Source organism: Sarcophilus harrisii, chromosome 1 (genome assembly GCF_902635505.1).
Source record: "Sarcophilus harrisii chromosome 1, mSarHar1.11, whole genome shotgun sequence".
Classification (NCBI taxonomy): Eukaryota; Metazoa; Chordata; class Mammalia; order Dasyuromorphia; family Dasyuridae; genus Sarcophilus; species Sarcophilus harrisii.
This window is the reverse complement of record NC_045426.1, coordinates 287,880,610-287,898,556: the sequence shown is the minus strand read 5'-3', so window position 1 is coordinate 287,898,556 and position 17,947 is coordinate 287,880,610. Positions and strand designations below refer to the sequence as shown.

General features: G+C 32.8%; 1 protein-coding gene across 3 annotated transcripts in view; it reads right to left on the bottom strand.

Annotated features, from left to right (window-relative positions):
- Window positions 1–17,947, bottom strand: part of PIP5K1B (phosphatidylinositol-4-phosphate 5-kinase type 1 beta) — a 341,035-nt gene that overhangs the window by 221,168 nt on the left and 101,920 nt on the right. For 2 of the 3 annotated variants that reach the window (XM_031943518.1, XM_031943521.1), the window contains exons 2-3: window positions 17,023–17,113; window positions 11,703–11,768 (exon numbers count right to left, since the gene is read on the bottom strand). The exons of the other annotated variant lie outside the window; for it this stretch is intronic. In XM_031943518.1, coding sequence (XP_031799378.1) covers window positions 11,703–11,768 — 66 coding nt within the window. In that variant the 5' untranslated portion in view covers window positions 17,023–17,113. The remainder of the gene's footprint in view (window positions 1–11,702; window positions 11,769–17,022; window positions 17,114–17,947) is intronic. 3 annotated transcript variants of the gene reach the window in all.

Here is a 17,947-nt window from a genome sequence, read left to right as displayed (position 1 = left end):
GATATCAATAAAAATCTTATTTATGACATCTTGATTATCATGACCAAGTGGAATCAATAATCAAATTAATTAAAACATATTTCACTAAAATGTGCATTTATTTGTGGATCTATCATACGTGTTGGCATTGGAATATCCAAATTAGTATAAATTTTCATCTAATTGAGAAATCTTTCCTGGAGCATGATTATCCAGCTTTTGTTTGAATACTAACTACTATGGATAATTCACTGCTTTGAAACAGCCCACAAGATATACCTTCTTTTAACTTCTATCCATGTATGCAGTTTCTATCAACTGAAGGAAATATGTCCACTACTCCTACCAATATGTAGATAGCTCGTTTTTTTTTTTCTATATGTTAATCATCATCTCTTTCTTCAATTGCTACCCATATTACATGGCTTCCCTCTTTACTATTCCAAATGCTGTTCCCTGGAAGCTTTGTAATTTGTTCATAAACTATGATCCTTTAGAAACACTTTCCATTTAAGCTATATATTATCTTGTCATATATATATTATCATTCCCATTAGGATGAGAATACGAAGTGCTTAAGAGTAGGACATGTTTTTTCTCCCTTTATATTCTTAGCATAATGCCTGGTACATAATAAATATTTCATGAAAACTTGTCTAGATTGACTGGAATGGAACATGGTACTTAAAATATGTTTCAACTGCTATAATTTTTAGTAAAATTGTTAACACTCAATATGGAAATTCTATTTTTATGAATGCAGACTAAGACTGGGTTAACTTTTATCACAGCTACATCAAATTGCATTTATGTTTAATTAAAATCTTGAGATCTTTCTCAAATGAAGTACTATCAAGCTACTCTACATTTATGTGATTGATTTTTTTTTTTTATTCTCAACATAGGACTTTATGCTTACTCCTGCTATTTTTCATCTTGTATATTCTGGCCTATTATTCCAACTTGTTAAGAATATTTTGAATACTAACTCACTCATCCATAGGACTAGCTAAGCCTTCTAGCTTTGTGTCATTCACAAAATTTGAAAATGGTTCCTTTTATGTCTTTACTCTGATCATTCATTTAAATAGTGAAAATTGTTTCCCTCTTTTGATAACTAGAATAACCTTTTTCCACATCTGTGACGACCGCACTAGCACCCAGGATACCTCAGAATCAGCCGGAGTCAGGATAAGCAAAAGTCCTCAGTCTTTATTCTTGGTCCTTAGACACAGGATTGAACAGGATGGAAGCAGAATCTCTCCGATCGCCTTCATCTTCATCTACCGCCCAAATGTCTTACTCCACCCCCTAGTCCCTCCTACAATCCTCTGTATACACCAATCATTGAGCCAGCACAGGATAGTGGGAAGGACCATTTTCCAAGCATATTCCCATAGAGTACTGTCCAATTGGTAGTTAGCCTCAAGTGCTTAGCAGTCCTGACCTCAGTGCATCAACTCAATAGTTTCAGCTCTCTACACACATCTATTCTTTTGGAACTTAACCTGTTCTTCATGATTTCTCAATTAACAACTGACAATGATTTTGCTGTTTGATCTTGAACTTGCTTTCTTTCCAGGGGTCCTCAAACTTTTTAAATAGGGGGCCAGTTCACTGTCCCTCAGACTGCTGGAGGGCTGGACTAAAGTAAAAACAAAAACTTTCTTTTGTGGGTCTTTAAATAAAGAAACTTCATAGCCCTGGGTGAGGGGGATAAACGTCCTCAGCTACTGCATCTAGCCTGCGGGCCATAGTTTGAGGCCCCTGCTTTAAACCTTTAGGAAATCCTTCTGAGTTTTCTGCTGCATTTCTGAAAGCTTTATTCTGGGTTTCAGTCTTTCTGATATTATTCTTATAGGGGCATGTCACTCTTTTGAGTCTTCCCTGTTTATGTGTATTCCTCTCATCTTATACATTTGTCTGTCTTAAAATAGAGGTAATCAGATATCTCTCTTGTGTTTCTTGAACAGTTTCTCCTTTTCTATGTGATTTGGATTACTCAGAAATAGATTACTAGAATTTTCTACAACTTTCTTGGTGTTATTCAGTAATTTCAGTCTTGTCTTACTCTTTGTAACCTCATTTGGAATTTTCTTGGCAAATATTCTGGAGTGGTTTGCCATTTTCTTATCCAATTCATTTTACATATGAGAAAATGAAGGCAAGGAGTGGAACTAAGATGACACACGTGACATTCTAAACTCCTCTCATACCCTCACTACTAATTACCAAATTCAGCCTCAAAAATAATGTGTGACTGGCAAAATTCATGAAGACTGGAAGTACAACAACTTACCAGCCAAAGATAATCTGGAAGATTGCCAGAAAAGGTTTGTCCTGAGCCAAAGGAGCAGGCCACCACAAGCAGGGGATAGAACCAGAGGCTAGCATACAAAGCAGACTGGGGCGAGGGTGGTTTCCATGACTGGAAAATTTATAGAGAAGACTCTAGCACAGGTTGGTTGCTCTGCTTTGGTTGCAAAGTAGTAGACCAGCAGAGAAATTAAAGCCAAAGGTAGAGTGTACTCCAAAAATCTAACAGGACCTGGCTACACCCACATAGCACCAGAAGTGAGTGACTCAGCACAGACTACAGCACAGCTGTGCAACTGCATTCTGTAGCATGGAGCTTTTGCTCAGGGCAGTCACAAATCTACACTGTAGGGGGTCTCAGCCCAGGGCAGCCTCTCATCTGCACTGGGGAGGGGAGGTCGGCCTGGGGCAAGAGAAATTGCTCCCCAGGGCAGAGACTCTTTTGGTCCAGTTGGGGATCTTCCCAGGGCAACTGCTAATCCCCACAGCAGGTTCTGCCTGGGGCACTGACTTTCACTGTTCAGCCTCTAGCTCCAGGGCAGTTATTAATTTGCACTGCTGGGCATCTCCCCAACTTGGCCCCTGCAATGCAGGGCAGAGAAATTTCCAGTGCAGAGCTTTTCCTAGGGCATTTCCGGAGCTCCGCTCTGTGCAGCCTGTTTGCAGAACAGCTACTGTCCATATACCTATCCCTGCTCTGCAGAGGACGCTGGTAACCTCCTTGCCCTGAAGACAGACCATTAGGGCTTTAAAAAAAATGAGTAAAAAAGCCAAACGGACCATCAATAACTTCTATACAGAAAGAGAGCAGGTTTTCAACCCTGAGACTAATAGCAGAGAGTGTCCAAGCAAAAACCCAAAGGGGGATGTAACCTGGTCCTCATCACACAAGACTCCTAGAAGAACTTATAAAAAATCTTAAAAGAAATAAAATAAAAAAAAATAAAATCTTAAAAGAGCTAGAAGAAAAATGGGGAAAGGAAAGAGAAGCTATGCAAGAGAGTAACAACTTCCTGAAATGTAAATTATTAAACATAAAGAACTCCTAGGAACTGCAGGGAAACAGAATTTGTGAATTGGAAAAGGTAAAGAACTCCCAGGAAAGTAGGATTTGTGAATTGGAAAAGATAAAGAACTCCCAAGAAAGTAGGATTTGTGAATTGGAAAAAGAAAATACCTCAGTTAAAAAAAAAAATTAGTGAAATGGAAAAAAATTCCATAGAGCAAAACAACTCATTTAAAAACTCAACTGGACATATACAAAAAGAAGTAAAAAAAGCTAATGAAGAAAATAACTCAGTAAAAATCAGAAATGAACAATTAGAAATTAATGATTAACTGAGATATCAAGAATCAGTCAAGCAAAACCAAAAAAATGAAAAAAAAAATAGAAAAAATATTAAATATCTACTTGAAAAAACAACAGACCTGGAAAATAAATGTAGGAGAGATAATCTGAGGATTATTAGACTTCTTGAAAATTATGATGAAAAATATGAATAAATTGTGGTATATGAATATTATGGAATATTACTGTTCTGTAAGAAATGACCAACAGGATGATTTCAGAAAGGCCTGGAGAGACTTACATGAACTGATGCTGAGTGAAATGAGCAGGACCAGGAGATCATTATATACTTCAACAACAATACTATATGATGACCAGTTCTGATGGACCTGGCCATCCTCAGCAACAGATCAACCAAATCATTTCCAATGGAGCAGTAAAGACTGAACCAGCTACTCCCAGAGAAAGAACCTGGGAGATGACTAAAAACCATTACATTGAATTCCCAATCCCTATATTTATGCCCACCTGCATTTTTTGATTTCCTTCACAAGTTAATTGTACAATATTTCAGAGTCTGATTCTTTTTGTACAGCAAAATAACATTTTGGTCATGTATACTTATTGTGTATCTAATTTATATTTTAATGTACTTAACATCTACTGGTCATCCTGCCATCTGGGGGGGTGGGGAGTAAGAGGTGAAAATTGGAACAAGAGGTTTGGCAATTGTTAATGCTGTAAAGTTACCCATGCATATATCCTGTAAATAAAAGACTATTAAATAAAATTAAAAAAAAAAGAAAATTATGATGAAAAAAGGAGCCTAGATACGATTTTACAGGAAATCATTAAACAGCCCAGATGTAATACAATCAGAAGATAAAATAGGCATTGAAAGAATTCATTAAACACCTTCTGAAAAAGACTCTAAAATAAAAACTCCAAGAAATATTTTGGTTATATTTCAGAATTATCAGACTAAGGAAAAAAATATTACAAGCAGACAGAAAAAAAATTCAAATACCGAGGAACCACAAGAAGGATCACTCGAGATCTAGCTGCTTCCACATTAAAAGACTGAAGGGCCTGGAATCTGATATTCCGAAAGGCAATAGAACTTGGAATGCAGTCAAGAATAAACTACCCAGCTAAGCTAAGCATTTTCTTCCAGGGAAGAAGATGGACATTTAATGAAACAGATTAATTCCATTTGCTTCTAAGGAAAAAACCAGAACTAAACAAAAAATGTGACCTCCAACTATAGGACTGAAGAGAAGCAGAAAAAAGTAAAACAAAACAAAACAAAAATAAACCCTCTTGAGAACTGTATTTCTGTTATGGATATACATAAAAAGTACATCCATAATTTGATTCTACTGATATAACAGAAAAAAAAAGGAAGTAGAAATGGAACGGGGATAATATCAGAAAAAGGTAAAAAGAGGGAAACTACAACCCAAAAGAGGCAAAGAAAACCTATCATATCTGAGGGAATTTAGAGAGGGGGAGGAATACTGCATGACTCTAACTCTCATCAGAATTGGCTCAAAGAGAAAATAATTGACATATTTGGTTTTCACAGAAACTTCTCTCACCTCATTAAAAAGTGGGAGAGGAGAAGGGAAAAGTAAAAGAGTAATAAGGGAAAGGTACAAGAAAGGGGAAGGGATTCAATGGGGGTGGGAGGGATTCTGAAGAGGGAAAGCTGTATGAGGCAAGTAGTGCCCATAAGTTTAATACTGGGGAAGGGGGGATAAGAAAAAGAAAAGCATAATCTGGGGATAATAAGATGGCAAGAAATACAGAATTAGTAAATTTTAACTGTAAATATGAATGGGATGAATTCCCATAAAGCGAAGGCAGATAGAAGACTGGATCAAAAGCCAGAACCCTACAATATTTGTTTACAGGAAACACATTTAAAGAAGAGAGATACATACAGAGTAAAGGTAAAAGGCTAGAGCAAAATCTATTATGCTTTAGGGGGTAGCCATCCTTATCTCAGATCAAGCAAAAGCAAAAATTGATCTAATTAAAAGAGATAAGGTAGGAAACTATATCTTGCTAAAGGGTAGCACAGACAATGAAGCAATATCAATACTAAACATATATGCACCAAGTGGTATAGCATCAAACTTTCTGAAGGAGAAGTTAAGAGAGTTGCAAGAAGAAATAGAAAGCAAAACTATAATAGTGGGAGATCTTAACCTTGCATTCTCAGAATTAGATAAATCAAACCACAAAACAAATAAGAAAGAAATTAAAGAGGTAAATAGAATATTAGAAAAATTAGGTATGATAGATCTTTGGAGAAAACTGAATGGAGACAGAAAGGAGTATACTTTCTTCTCAGCCGTCCATGGAACATATACAAAAACTGACCATATATTAGGACATAAAGATCTCAAAATTAAATGCAGGAAGGCAGAAATAGTAAATGCATTCTTTTCAGATCACAATGAAATAAAATCTACATTTAACAAAAAGCTAGGGGTAAATAGACCAAAAAGTAATTGGAAACTAAATAATCTCATCTTAAAGAATGATTGGGTGAAATAGCAAATTATCAACACAATTAATAATTTCACCCAAGACAATGACAACAATGAGACATCATACCAAAATTTGTGGGATGCAGCCAAAGCAGTAATAAGGGGAAATTCTTTATATCTTTAGAGGCTTACTTGAATAAAATAGGGAAAGAGAAGATCAATGAATTGGGCTTACAACTTAAAAAGCTAGAAAAAAGACCAAATTAAAACCCGCCCAATCAAATACTAAACTTGAAATTATAAAATTAAAAGGAGAAATTAATAATATTGAAAGTAAAAAAAAACTATTGAATTAATAAATAAAACTAAGAGTTGGCTTTATGAAAAAAACAATAAAATAGATAAAGCTTTGGTAATCTGATTAGAAAAAGGAAAGAGGAAAATCAAATTGTTAGTCTTAAAAATGAAAAAGGAGAACTTTTACTTATAAGTACTTATAAAGAAACTTATACTTTAACATATTTTACATGTATTGGTCAACCTGCCATCTGGGAGAGGGGATGGAGGGAAGGAGGGGAAAAACTGGAACAAAAGGTTTTGCAATTATCAATGCTGAAAAATTACCTATGCATATATCTTGTAAATAAAAAGCTATAATAAAAAAAATTTTAAAAAGAAAAGAAAAAAGAAAAAAGGAAAGAGGAAAATCAAATTGTTAGTATTAAAAATGAAAAGGGAGAACTTTCTACCAATGAAGAGGAAATTAGAGAAATAATAATGAGCTACTTTGCCCAACTTTATACCAATAAATTTGATAACCTAAGTGAATGGATGACTACCTCCAAAAATATAGGCTTCCCAGATTAACACAGGAGGAAGTAAATTGCTTAAATAGTCCCATTTCAGAAAAAAAGAAATAGAACAAGCTATTAATCAGTTCCCTAAGAAAAAATCCCCAGGACCGGATGGATTTACATGTGAATTCTACCAAACATTTAAAGAACAATCAGCCCCAATGCTATATAAACTATTTGAAAAAATAGGGAATGAAGGCATCCTACCAAATTTCTTTTATGACACAGACATGGTACTGATACCTAAACCTAGGTTGAAAACAGAGAAAGAAAATTATAGACCAATCTCCCTAATGAATATTGATGTTAAAATCTTAAATAACATATTAGCAAAAAAACTACAGAAAATCATTCCCAAGATAATATACCATGACCAAGTAGGATTTATATGAGGAATACAGGGCTGGTTCAGTACTAGGAAAACTATTAGTATAATTGACTATATCAATAACCAAATTAACAAAAACCATATGATCATCTCAATAGATGCAGAAAAAGCTTTTGATAAAAATCCAAATCCTTCCTATTAAAAACACTGGAGTATAGGAATAAAAACTTTTCCTAAAATAATAAGTATCATTTAAAACCACGTAAGTATCTTTTAATGGGGATAAACGAACCATTCCCAATAAGATCAAGGAAACAAGGTTTCCTATCCATTACTATTCAATATTGTATTAGAAATGCTAATTTGGCTAAGAATCGAAAAGTTAAAGGAATTGATGGGTGAGAAATCAAATTTCACTCTTTGCTGATATTGATGGTATACTTAGAGAACCCCAAGATTCTATTAAAAGCTATTAGGAATAATCCATACCATTAACAAAGTTGCAGGATACAAAATAAACCCACATAAGTCATGGACATTCTTATATATCACTAACAAAATCCAACAGTTAGAGTTATAAAGAGAAATTCCATTTGTAAACTGACAATATAAAAAAGGAATCTATCTGCCAAGGAAAATAGAAACTTTATGAGCAAAATTACAGACCCTTTTCACAAAATTAAATTGATCTAACCCAATTGGAAAAATATTAAATTCCTTGGATAGGAGAGCAAAATAATAAAGATGAAATATTACCTAAACTAATCTATTTTTTAGCGCTATACCAATTAGACTCCCAAAAACTATTTTCTGACCTAAAATAAAACAAAGTTCATATGGAAAAAAAAGGCAAAATTTCAAGGGAACTAATGAAAAAAAAATCAAATGAAGGTGGCCTAGCTGTATCAGATTTAAAATTATATTATAAAGCAGTGATTACCAAAACCATTTGGTATTGGCTAAGAAATAGACTAGTTAATTAGTGGAATAGATTAGGTTCAAAGGACAAACAAGTCAATAACTTTAATTATTTAGTGTTTGACAAACTCAAAAACCCCAGATTTTGGGATAAATTACTATTTGAAAAAACTTGGGCTAGAAATTAGTATGGAGAAACTGGATGGACCCATACTTAACACCAACCCCCAAAATAAGAGAAAATGGGTTCAATTTAATAAAGGATGGATTTTAAATAAATTAGAGGAAATAAGATATTTACCTCTGACCTGTGGAAGAGGATGAATTTATGACCAAAGAAGAACTGGTCATTGATCCAAAAATAGAAAATTTTGTTATATCAAATTGAAAGTTTTTGAAAACAAAACCAATAGAAAGATTAGAAGAGAAGAATAAACTGGGAAAACATTTATTAAAATTTTTTATTATACTTTTATTTACAAAATATGATGGTAATTTTTCAGATTGACAGTTGCAAACCTTTTTTTCCAACTTTTCCCTCCTTCCCCCCCCTTGGGAAAACATTTTAACGGATCTGATAAAGGCCCATTTACAAAAATATATGAAATTGACTCTAATTTATAAAAAAATCAACCATTCTCCAATTAATAAATGGTCAAAGGATATGAACGACAATTCTCAGACAAAAGAAATTGAAACTGTTTCCTAGCTATATGAAAAAGATGCTCCAAGTTATTATTAATCAGAAATCAAATTAAGAAGCTCTGAGATAACTACACACCTGGTTGGCTGAATACAGGAAAGATAATTGGAATATTGGAGGGGATTGGGCAAATGGGGACACTTATATATTGGGAATTGTGAAACATCCAGCCATTCTGAAATTTGGAACTTCTTTTAAAAAGGTTTTTGGTGTTTATTTTTGGAAGGGGATTAAAATGTTTTTAGTTTTTTGGTGAAAATGGAAACAGTGGCTGCCCATCAATTGGAGAATAAATTATGTTATATGAATGTTATGGAATATTACTGTTCTGTAAGAAATGACTAGCAGGATGATTTCAGAAAGGCCTGGAGAGACTTACATGAATTGATGTTGAGTGAAATGAGCAGAACCAGGAGATCATTATATACATCAACAGTATATAATGATCAATTCTGACGGATGTGGCCATCTTCAATAATGAGATGAAACAAATCAGCTCCAATTGAACAGTAATGAATTGAATCAGCTACACCCAGTGAAAGAACTCAGGGAATTAAGTGTGAACCACTACATAGAACTCCCAATCCTTCTATTTTTGTCTGCCTGCATTTTTGATTTCCTTCACAGGTTAATTGTACACTATTTCAAAGTCCGATTCTTTTTGTGCAGCAAAATAACTATATGGACTTATATACATATATTGTATAACATATACTTTAACATATTTAACATGTACTGGTCTACCTTCCATTCTGGGGGAGGGGATGGAGGGAAGGAGGGGAAAAACTGGAACAAAAGGTTTTGCAACTGTCAATGCTGAAAAATTACCCATGCATATATCTTGTAAATAAAAAGATATAATTAAAAAAAGAGAGAAAATGGAGGCAACCAGAGTTAAGTAACTTGTCCAGAGTCAGATACTACTAAGTGTCTGAGGCCACATTTAAATTCATAAAGATGAGTCTTCCTGACTCCTGGCCTGGTATTCTATCCCCTGCAACACCTAGATGTTCTTTTCTTTAATTAACCACTACCCATCCACCAAATCAAACTCATCTTCAGAATATTTGACCATGTGATCATGTGTACCTTTTCTCCACCTTTTTTTCATATCTGTTTTTCTAAGGTAGAGGACACATTTTTTTTAGTTTAACCTAGCATTTCTTTTTTGTGCTCTTTTACTTTGAGAAGGCATAGTCACTTTCTCTTGTTGATACATGATTAACTATTTTATAGTTGTTAGAAATTAACTTCAGCAGCTTTATGTTTCTTTTGTTTTATTATATCTCTTATGTAAGAATTAGTCCTAATGAAGTAGACAGAATTAAAGTAGTTTGTCTCAATTTTCACTAATTCATATGCATTTTTAAACAGCCATATTAATGGCATAGTGCCAAATTAGATTCTTTGGATTCAAATGGACTACTTTTAATAAGGTAATACTACATAAAATAGATGGCATTTGATGTGAAGTGAAATGTAAAATGAGAATGAATTCCTTTGTCTAAGTGAATGTCATATTTTATAATAAATGATGAGATGAATTTTTGATTCCTTTCTCCTCTATGTCTAATCTATATTTCTGCTGTACTTATTTTGGGTTTGTGTGGCTGTCTGCAAGCTGGATGAGATATATATGGACAGGAGAGTGCTCGACCATATAAAAACCAAACTGGAATTACCTGCCAGGGCTATATTGTCATTTCCTGAATTTCATGTGGTAAGGATAGCACTGGATTTGTTATTTCAAATACCTGAAATTTCAGGTGGGTCCTCCATTGACAGTCTTTGTGAATTTCTGTGGCTGAGAAAAGTCATTCCCAAGTGACCAATGCTCTGATAAAGAATCTTGCTAAACTTGGATAGAATAATATTTGGATAATAGATATATATGACCAGACATTTGACAAATACCAAAAAAATTATTTTTTTAGGAAAATATAATTCATCTCTTTTTTTCACCTTCAGACATATCCCTAATCTTCTTCTCAGAGCATATTGAGAAAGGCTTGGAATGGCACTTTGGAAAGTTAAATAATATGGGCAATTTATAATGCCAAAGCATTAACATCTGAAATTCTTGGGAAATTTATTTTTCCCAATAGTGTTTGCATAAAGATTACTTTATGCAAGCAGAATTTGCTAAAATATGTGTGGAAAGGAAAAATCAATTTGGGTAAATTTGAAAAGATGATTTTTGTGGAATAAGGGTCAAGGCATAAAGCAAGAGGAAGGGCAAAGGAAGACCTAAAAGTCATTATTGTCTACATTTCTTACACAAGAAGTAAGGGGTTTTTTTGGGGGGGAGAGGGAGAACAAAGCTCATGTAACTCTCTAACAAAAGATAAGGTATTGTCTTTTTTATCTATGCCAGTGCTTAGAAGTATGTAGAAATAGTAGGACTGAATGAATGAACTAAGGAGTTTTGAGTACTTATGGAGGGGAATAAATATCCCCAAGAACTGCTTTGGAGAAAGAAAAAAAGTTTAAATTATGCTTCTGTTAAACTGGGATAATATTGGAAATAGGGATAGTGAAAGGGACTGGACCTGGGATTTCACTGGACCTGATAGAGATGATTAAACTCCTTCTACCTATTCAGATTAGTGCCTTCTCTGTGATAGTTTTAGAGAATCAATCAGATTACTGAGAAGTGACTTGCTTAGGGTCACAGAGTCAGGATATGTCAGAAGTGGACCGGCAAGGCAGATTTTTCTTGATTTTGAGGCCAGCTAACCATTATGACATACTGACACTCAGGAAAATAAAGACACTCTTTATCCCAAGGAAGGTACTGAGAGAAAATAAAATGAACATTTACCTTCTTATAGGTTTTTTCCTCATTTTGTTTTCCTGATATCACATCTCCATTTTCAGTGGCAGACATCTAAGATTTGTAAAATAAAATACATTATTATGGTTTATGGTTTCTTAGCTAAAATTTCCATTTTAATCAGTATTTCTTATTATAAACAACTGGATCAGATTACATGAAAATACTGAAAAATCTAATTCCTTTTAAAACTTTTTTTTGGTGAGTCATAATCAATGGGAAATAAAATATTTTAACTTTAATATTCTTTGAAATAAAGACACCATAAGTATTTATTATTATTGTATAATATTTCTAGAAAAATCCCTTCCTTTGTTAAAAAAAATAAGCTACAACAGCATTTCTGCTATGATAAAAATATGTATATATATTATATATTTATATATTATTTCTGCATATATACCTTCTTTACTAGATTACTTCTGTTGTGATTATATTATATATACACATACATATATGCAAAATGTCAGTGTATATATATTTTGAATCACAGCAGAAGTAATAAATGTATTATATATCATTATTAGCCATTCTGCATGACTATGTTCTACATTCTGTAGTTATTCGGCATGAACCAAAATTCAACAACACTTTATAAGCTTTTAAAATACTAAAATATGTTTTGTATTTTACACTTCTGTAACTTCTTAATTCAGTTCTGAGTCCTTCAATGTAGTCAAATAAAATAAGTAATAAATAAATTAAATAATAACACTATACAAATAATAAAATAAATAAAATGAACTGAGTAGGGTTGAATCATATCTCCATCACTGACTGGTAATATAATCATAAGCAAATCAAATAACTTCTCTGTTCATCAGTTTTATTATCTATAAAATGGGAATAATTACAATACCTCATTTGTGTGCTATAGAGGTTGTTGTGTGGGCCAAGTTTTGTGAATATCAAGAGCTTTAGTAGTAAAGCTCATTATTTATATGGAACTTCTGAGATCTGCAAAGTTCTCTCCTCTTAACAACTTTTGAGAAAGGTTGTTTGAATCTTATTATTCCTGTTTTATTGATAAGAAAACAGGCTCTGAAAAATTAAATGACTTCCCTATGATTACATAGCTAGTAAATGTCAAAGATGGGATTAGATACCAGGTCTCCTGAAGTCCAATATTCTATCCATCATGCCATCTGGATTGCCATAATTATTTGACTATGATCTTTCCAATCAGAATAAAGAGATGCAACACTGTAAACCAATATTTCTTCCTCTTTATCTGCTCAGAACAAAATCACTTTATACCTGCTCTTCCGGATTAGAAAAACAAAATATTCTTCATAAGTGTTTTAATTCTTCTATTTTATTTGTATACATTCAATTTACCTAAATGAAAGCATGCATTCTATACTTTCGAAGAGTCTAGGGCAATGCTAATTACTTAGTTCATTCATTTTTTCCAACTAATAATTTCTTTGGTATCTAAAAAAATTACCCTGGCAGATAGAATAGGGTCTTTAATGATGACAAAAATACCAACACTAAAATTTTATCTGTCTGTAGTAGAGCAATAGTTCAAAGACAGTTAGTTCACAGTTATAGGTAATATTTGTCATCTAGAGGAAATGTGGCAAACTTAAAGACCACAAAATATTTTAGAATCAATTCAATTCAGTTGAATGTAGACAATATAGGGCAACATGTTTTGAAGAAGAATTTGCTTATATGTTCTCTACCAAGTATGTTTAGCACAAGAGAGAGGTTTTTGGTATTTGGGGTAGATACTCTTTAGGGGACATATAGGGAAACACAGTTAAAACCTCATCAGAAGACAACTGATTCTAATTTATAAGAAATCAATCCATTCTCCAATTGATAAATGGTCAAAAGACAATTCTCAGATGAAGAAATTGAAACCATTTCTAGCCATATGAAAAGGTGCGCCAAGTCATTATTAATCAGAGAAATGCAAATTAAGACAATCCTGATATGCCACTACACACCTGTCAGATTGGCTAGAATGACAGGGAAAGATAATGCGGAATGTTAGAGGGGATGTGGGAAAAATGGAACACTGATGCATTGTTGGTGGAATTGTGAACACATCCAGCCATTCTGGAGAGCAATTTGGAACTATGCTGAAAAAGTTATCAAACTGTGCATACTCTTTGATCCACCAGTGTTACTACTGGATTTATATCCCAAAGAGATTTTAAAGAAGGGAAAGGGACCTGTATGTGCAAGAATGTTTATGGCAGCCCTCTTTGTAGTGGCCAGAAACTGGAAACAGAGTGGATGCCCATCACTTGAAGAATGGCTGAATAAATTGTGGTATATGAATATTATGGAATATTATTTTTCTATAAAAAATGACCAATGGGATGATTTCAGAAAGGCCTAGAGAGACTTGCATGAACTGATGCTGAGTGAAATGAGCAGGACCAGGAGATCATTATATATTTCAACAACAACATATATGATGACCAATTCTAATGGACATGGCCCTCTTCAACAATGAGATGAACCAAATCAATTCCAATAGAGCAGTAATGAATTGAACCAGCTACACCCAGGGAAAGAAATCTGGGAGATGACTATGAACCATTACATAGAATTCCCAATCCCTTTATTTTTGTCTGCCTGCATTTTTGATTTCCTTCACAGATTAATTGTATTTTTGTATGTTTGTATTTTTGTATATATTTTTTGTAATAAGTTTGTAATTTTGTATATATTGTAATATATATAATATAATATATATTCATATATATAATATATAATTGTAAGTTTGTAATTTTGTATATATTGTATGTTTCAAAGTCCTATTTTTTTTATACAGCAAAATAACTGTTAGGACATTTATACATATATTGTATCTAACTTATGCTCTAACATATTTTACATGTATTGGTCAACCTGCCATCTGGAAGAGGGGGTGGGAGGAAGGAGGGGAAAAATGGGAACAAAAGGTTTTGCAATTATCAATGCTGAAAAATTACTCATGCATATATCTCGTAAATAAAAAGCTATAATTAAAAAAAAAACACCTCATCAGAATACTACAGCATAGTAGAATTATATCATGTACTGTGGGAAAAAGAACCCATACAAACAGAATTACAGGTCAACCAAAATATTAAATCTTTACTTCAAGACTTGCCAAAGTTTATCAGAAACACTTTTTTAATCAGAAACTCATGAATAGTTTCTGAACTGCTGAGCTCATTGTAAAATGCTACTGTATATGGTTTGTTTTAATTTTCCTGATTTATATAGTCCTAAAATTGATTTGACTACTAAAAAAACAATGAATTTTGAAGAGAAGGCCCTAGAGATGTTATTTATTTCAATCACAGGGATCAATTTTATGCTTTCAATTTGAGAGGAGATTAATGGTTCCAATTAAAGAATAACACTTTTGTAATTTCATTTCCAAGCCTTTGCAGCTTATTAATTTATAAAATTACAAAGGGGAACTTGAATCTCATCAGAAGTGGCTAAGACTTAATAGAAGGTTGATTTTCAGTGTGAATCATGAAAAAAATCTGAGGTATTTTTCAATAATTTATGTTTCACCTCTGATTCCACAGTGAGGCAGTGAAGGGAATGAAAGAGTAAATAATAATCAAATTTCTCTATTGGCAGCATAGCATAGTAGAAATCATACCGATTAGTGATTAAAGGATCTGGGTTGGAATCCTGATTCTGTTACTTAATAGTACCTGTGTAACCTTGGAGAAGTCAATTCATACTCTCCATTTCAGTTTCCTTATTGAAAAAATGATGGTAGTGGACTAGATTGGTGACTTGCAAAGTATGATAGGAATACCTCTGGGGGTCCTTGAGGTTTTTTGAAGGGGTCCAAGAGGTCAAAGCCATCAAGATTCTATTGGTAGTTTAAAATGCTCCTCTTGGGAAGCTAGATGGCACAGGGTCTGGAGTCAGGAAGACCTGAGTTCTAATATGATCTTGGACAGTTAACACTTACTTAGCTGTATGGCCCAGGGCAAGGCACTTAATCCTGATGGCCTCACAAAAGAATAAATAATAAAATAAATTCAAAAATTTTTAAAATTAAAAATGAAATATTTCTTTCTTTTCTAACTACTTTTCTTATGTGAGGCTGGGTTTTCTTTATATATTTTAATTGAAACAACATATTGTAATAAATTGAAAACATAGACATAAGAGACATAAAGAGTATAAGTTGCTTTCTTTTAAGCCAGATAATAAAAAGATTTATAAACACATGTAAAATGATGTAATTTCTCCCCTATTTTGAGGAGAAATATTGTTATTTAATAACATTTTATTTATTCTAACATTTAATGGGTATGTTATTATACTTTTAAGTAAATAAATTAATTTTTAAAATCGATCAGTTTTAGTAACTAAACATGAAATGATCAAATCAAGATATCTAACACATAAACATAAAAAAGCTCTTTGGAGTTGTCAATGATTTTTAAGAGTGTAAAGGAGTTCTGAGATTAAAAGTTTGAACTGAAACATTTTAGACTTCAATAGATGAACTCTGATCCTCCTTCAGCTTTAATTCTGTGATCTAGTACTCAAGCATCATGATAAGGAAAATCACTAAATGTTTCTTTTGTGATTACTTCCTTAAGTGTACTGTATAACTTTAGAAGTCCTGTTTAATAAGGGAATATTTTGTAAATCTATGCTGAAAAGGCAATAATTGAGTCAAGTTATTAAGAGTTCCAAAAAGAGGTTTTTGAAACAAATCTATTGCCCCAACTTTCAAATCACATTAACATCTTGTATCTGGTAGATACATATACAATGATAGAAATGAGACATTCCTATGACTTGTAAGTTAATGAAAAATTTTGTTATCAATATACTATTGACAGATAATTATAGAAATGAGACATTCCTATGACTTGTAAGTTAATGAAAAATTTTGTTATGAATATACTATATCTATTAGATTCTATTCTTCTAGACAAGTCAACATCCGGGAATTTGCTAAGATTTCTTACTTCTTTTAAAAATTGGCTTTATGAAAAGTTAGGGGCTAAGAAATAAATTAGCATTTACATTTCAGAACATTTTCTATTAGACAAATCTCCCCCCCTCAATAAAAAAGTCTGTGTATATCTTTTCACTTTATAATAGACACCAAATGGTGCTTCTGAGATAGCAAAAGAATAGGAAAAAGGCATACGGTGATTTTGTTAGATTCTTTACAGAGAATTTTAGGGAAAAGAGACAAGAACTAAATAGAGTGGAAAGAACTTGGCAATGGTACCAAATCACACATTTACCAAACCAACTTGTCTTAATAAAGATGCTTCTAGAATTTATAAAAAATGTGAGACAAATTTTTCCTCACCTTTGAGGAGTTTATGTCAAGTCATCTGGAGCTCCTAGTAGCAGGTAGCCTAATCATTAGTGCACTTATTTACGTTTTCCCTTTCTAGTTCCTGTTAAAACAAAAATGATTTGTCAACATATAATCTGACAGATCATAATATTTTTATAGATTCATTTTAACATTAAGTAGAGCTAAAGTGTAGTCAAAGTATTGAGAATACCACAACTTTAGCAAAGTTGCAGGATACAAAATAAATCCTCATAAATCCTCAGCATTTTTATACATCACCAACAAAATCCAACAGCAAGAGATACAAAGAGAAATTCCATTCAAAATAACTGTCGACAGCATAAAATATTTGGGAATCTATCTATCAAAGGAAAGTCAGGAATTATATGAGCAAAATTACACAACACTTTCCACACAAATAAAGTCAGACTTAAATAATTGGAAAAACATTAAGTGCTCTTGGAAGGCCGAGCGAATATAATAAAGATGACAATAGTCCTTAAACTAATCTATTTATTTAGTGCTATACCAATCAAACTTCCAAGAAAATATTTTAATGATCTAGAAAAAAATAACAACAAAATTCATATGGAAGAACAAAAGATCGAGAATCTCAAGGGAATTAATGAAAAAAAAAAAATCAAATGAAGGTGGCCTAGCTGTACCTGATCTAAAACTACATTATAAAGCAGCAGTCACCAAAACCATTTGGTATTGGCTAAGAAATAGATTAGTTGATCAGTGAAATAGCTTAGGTTCACAAGACAAAATAGTCAACTATAGTAATCTAGTGTTTGACAAACCCAAAGATCCTAACTTTTGGCATAAGAATTCATTATTTGACAAAAACTGCTGGGATAACTGGAAATTAATATGGCAGAAATTAGACATGGACCCACACTTAACACCGTATACCAAGATAAGATCAAAATGG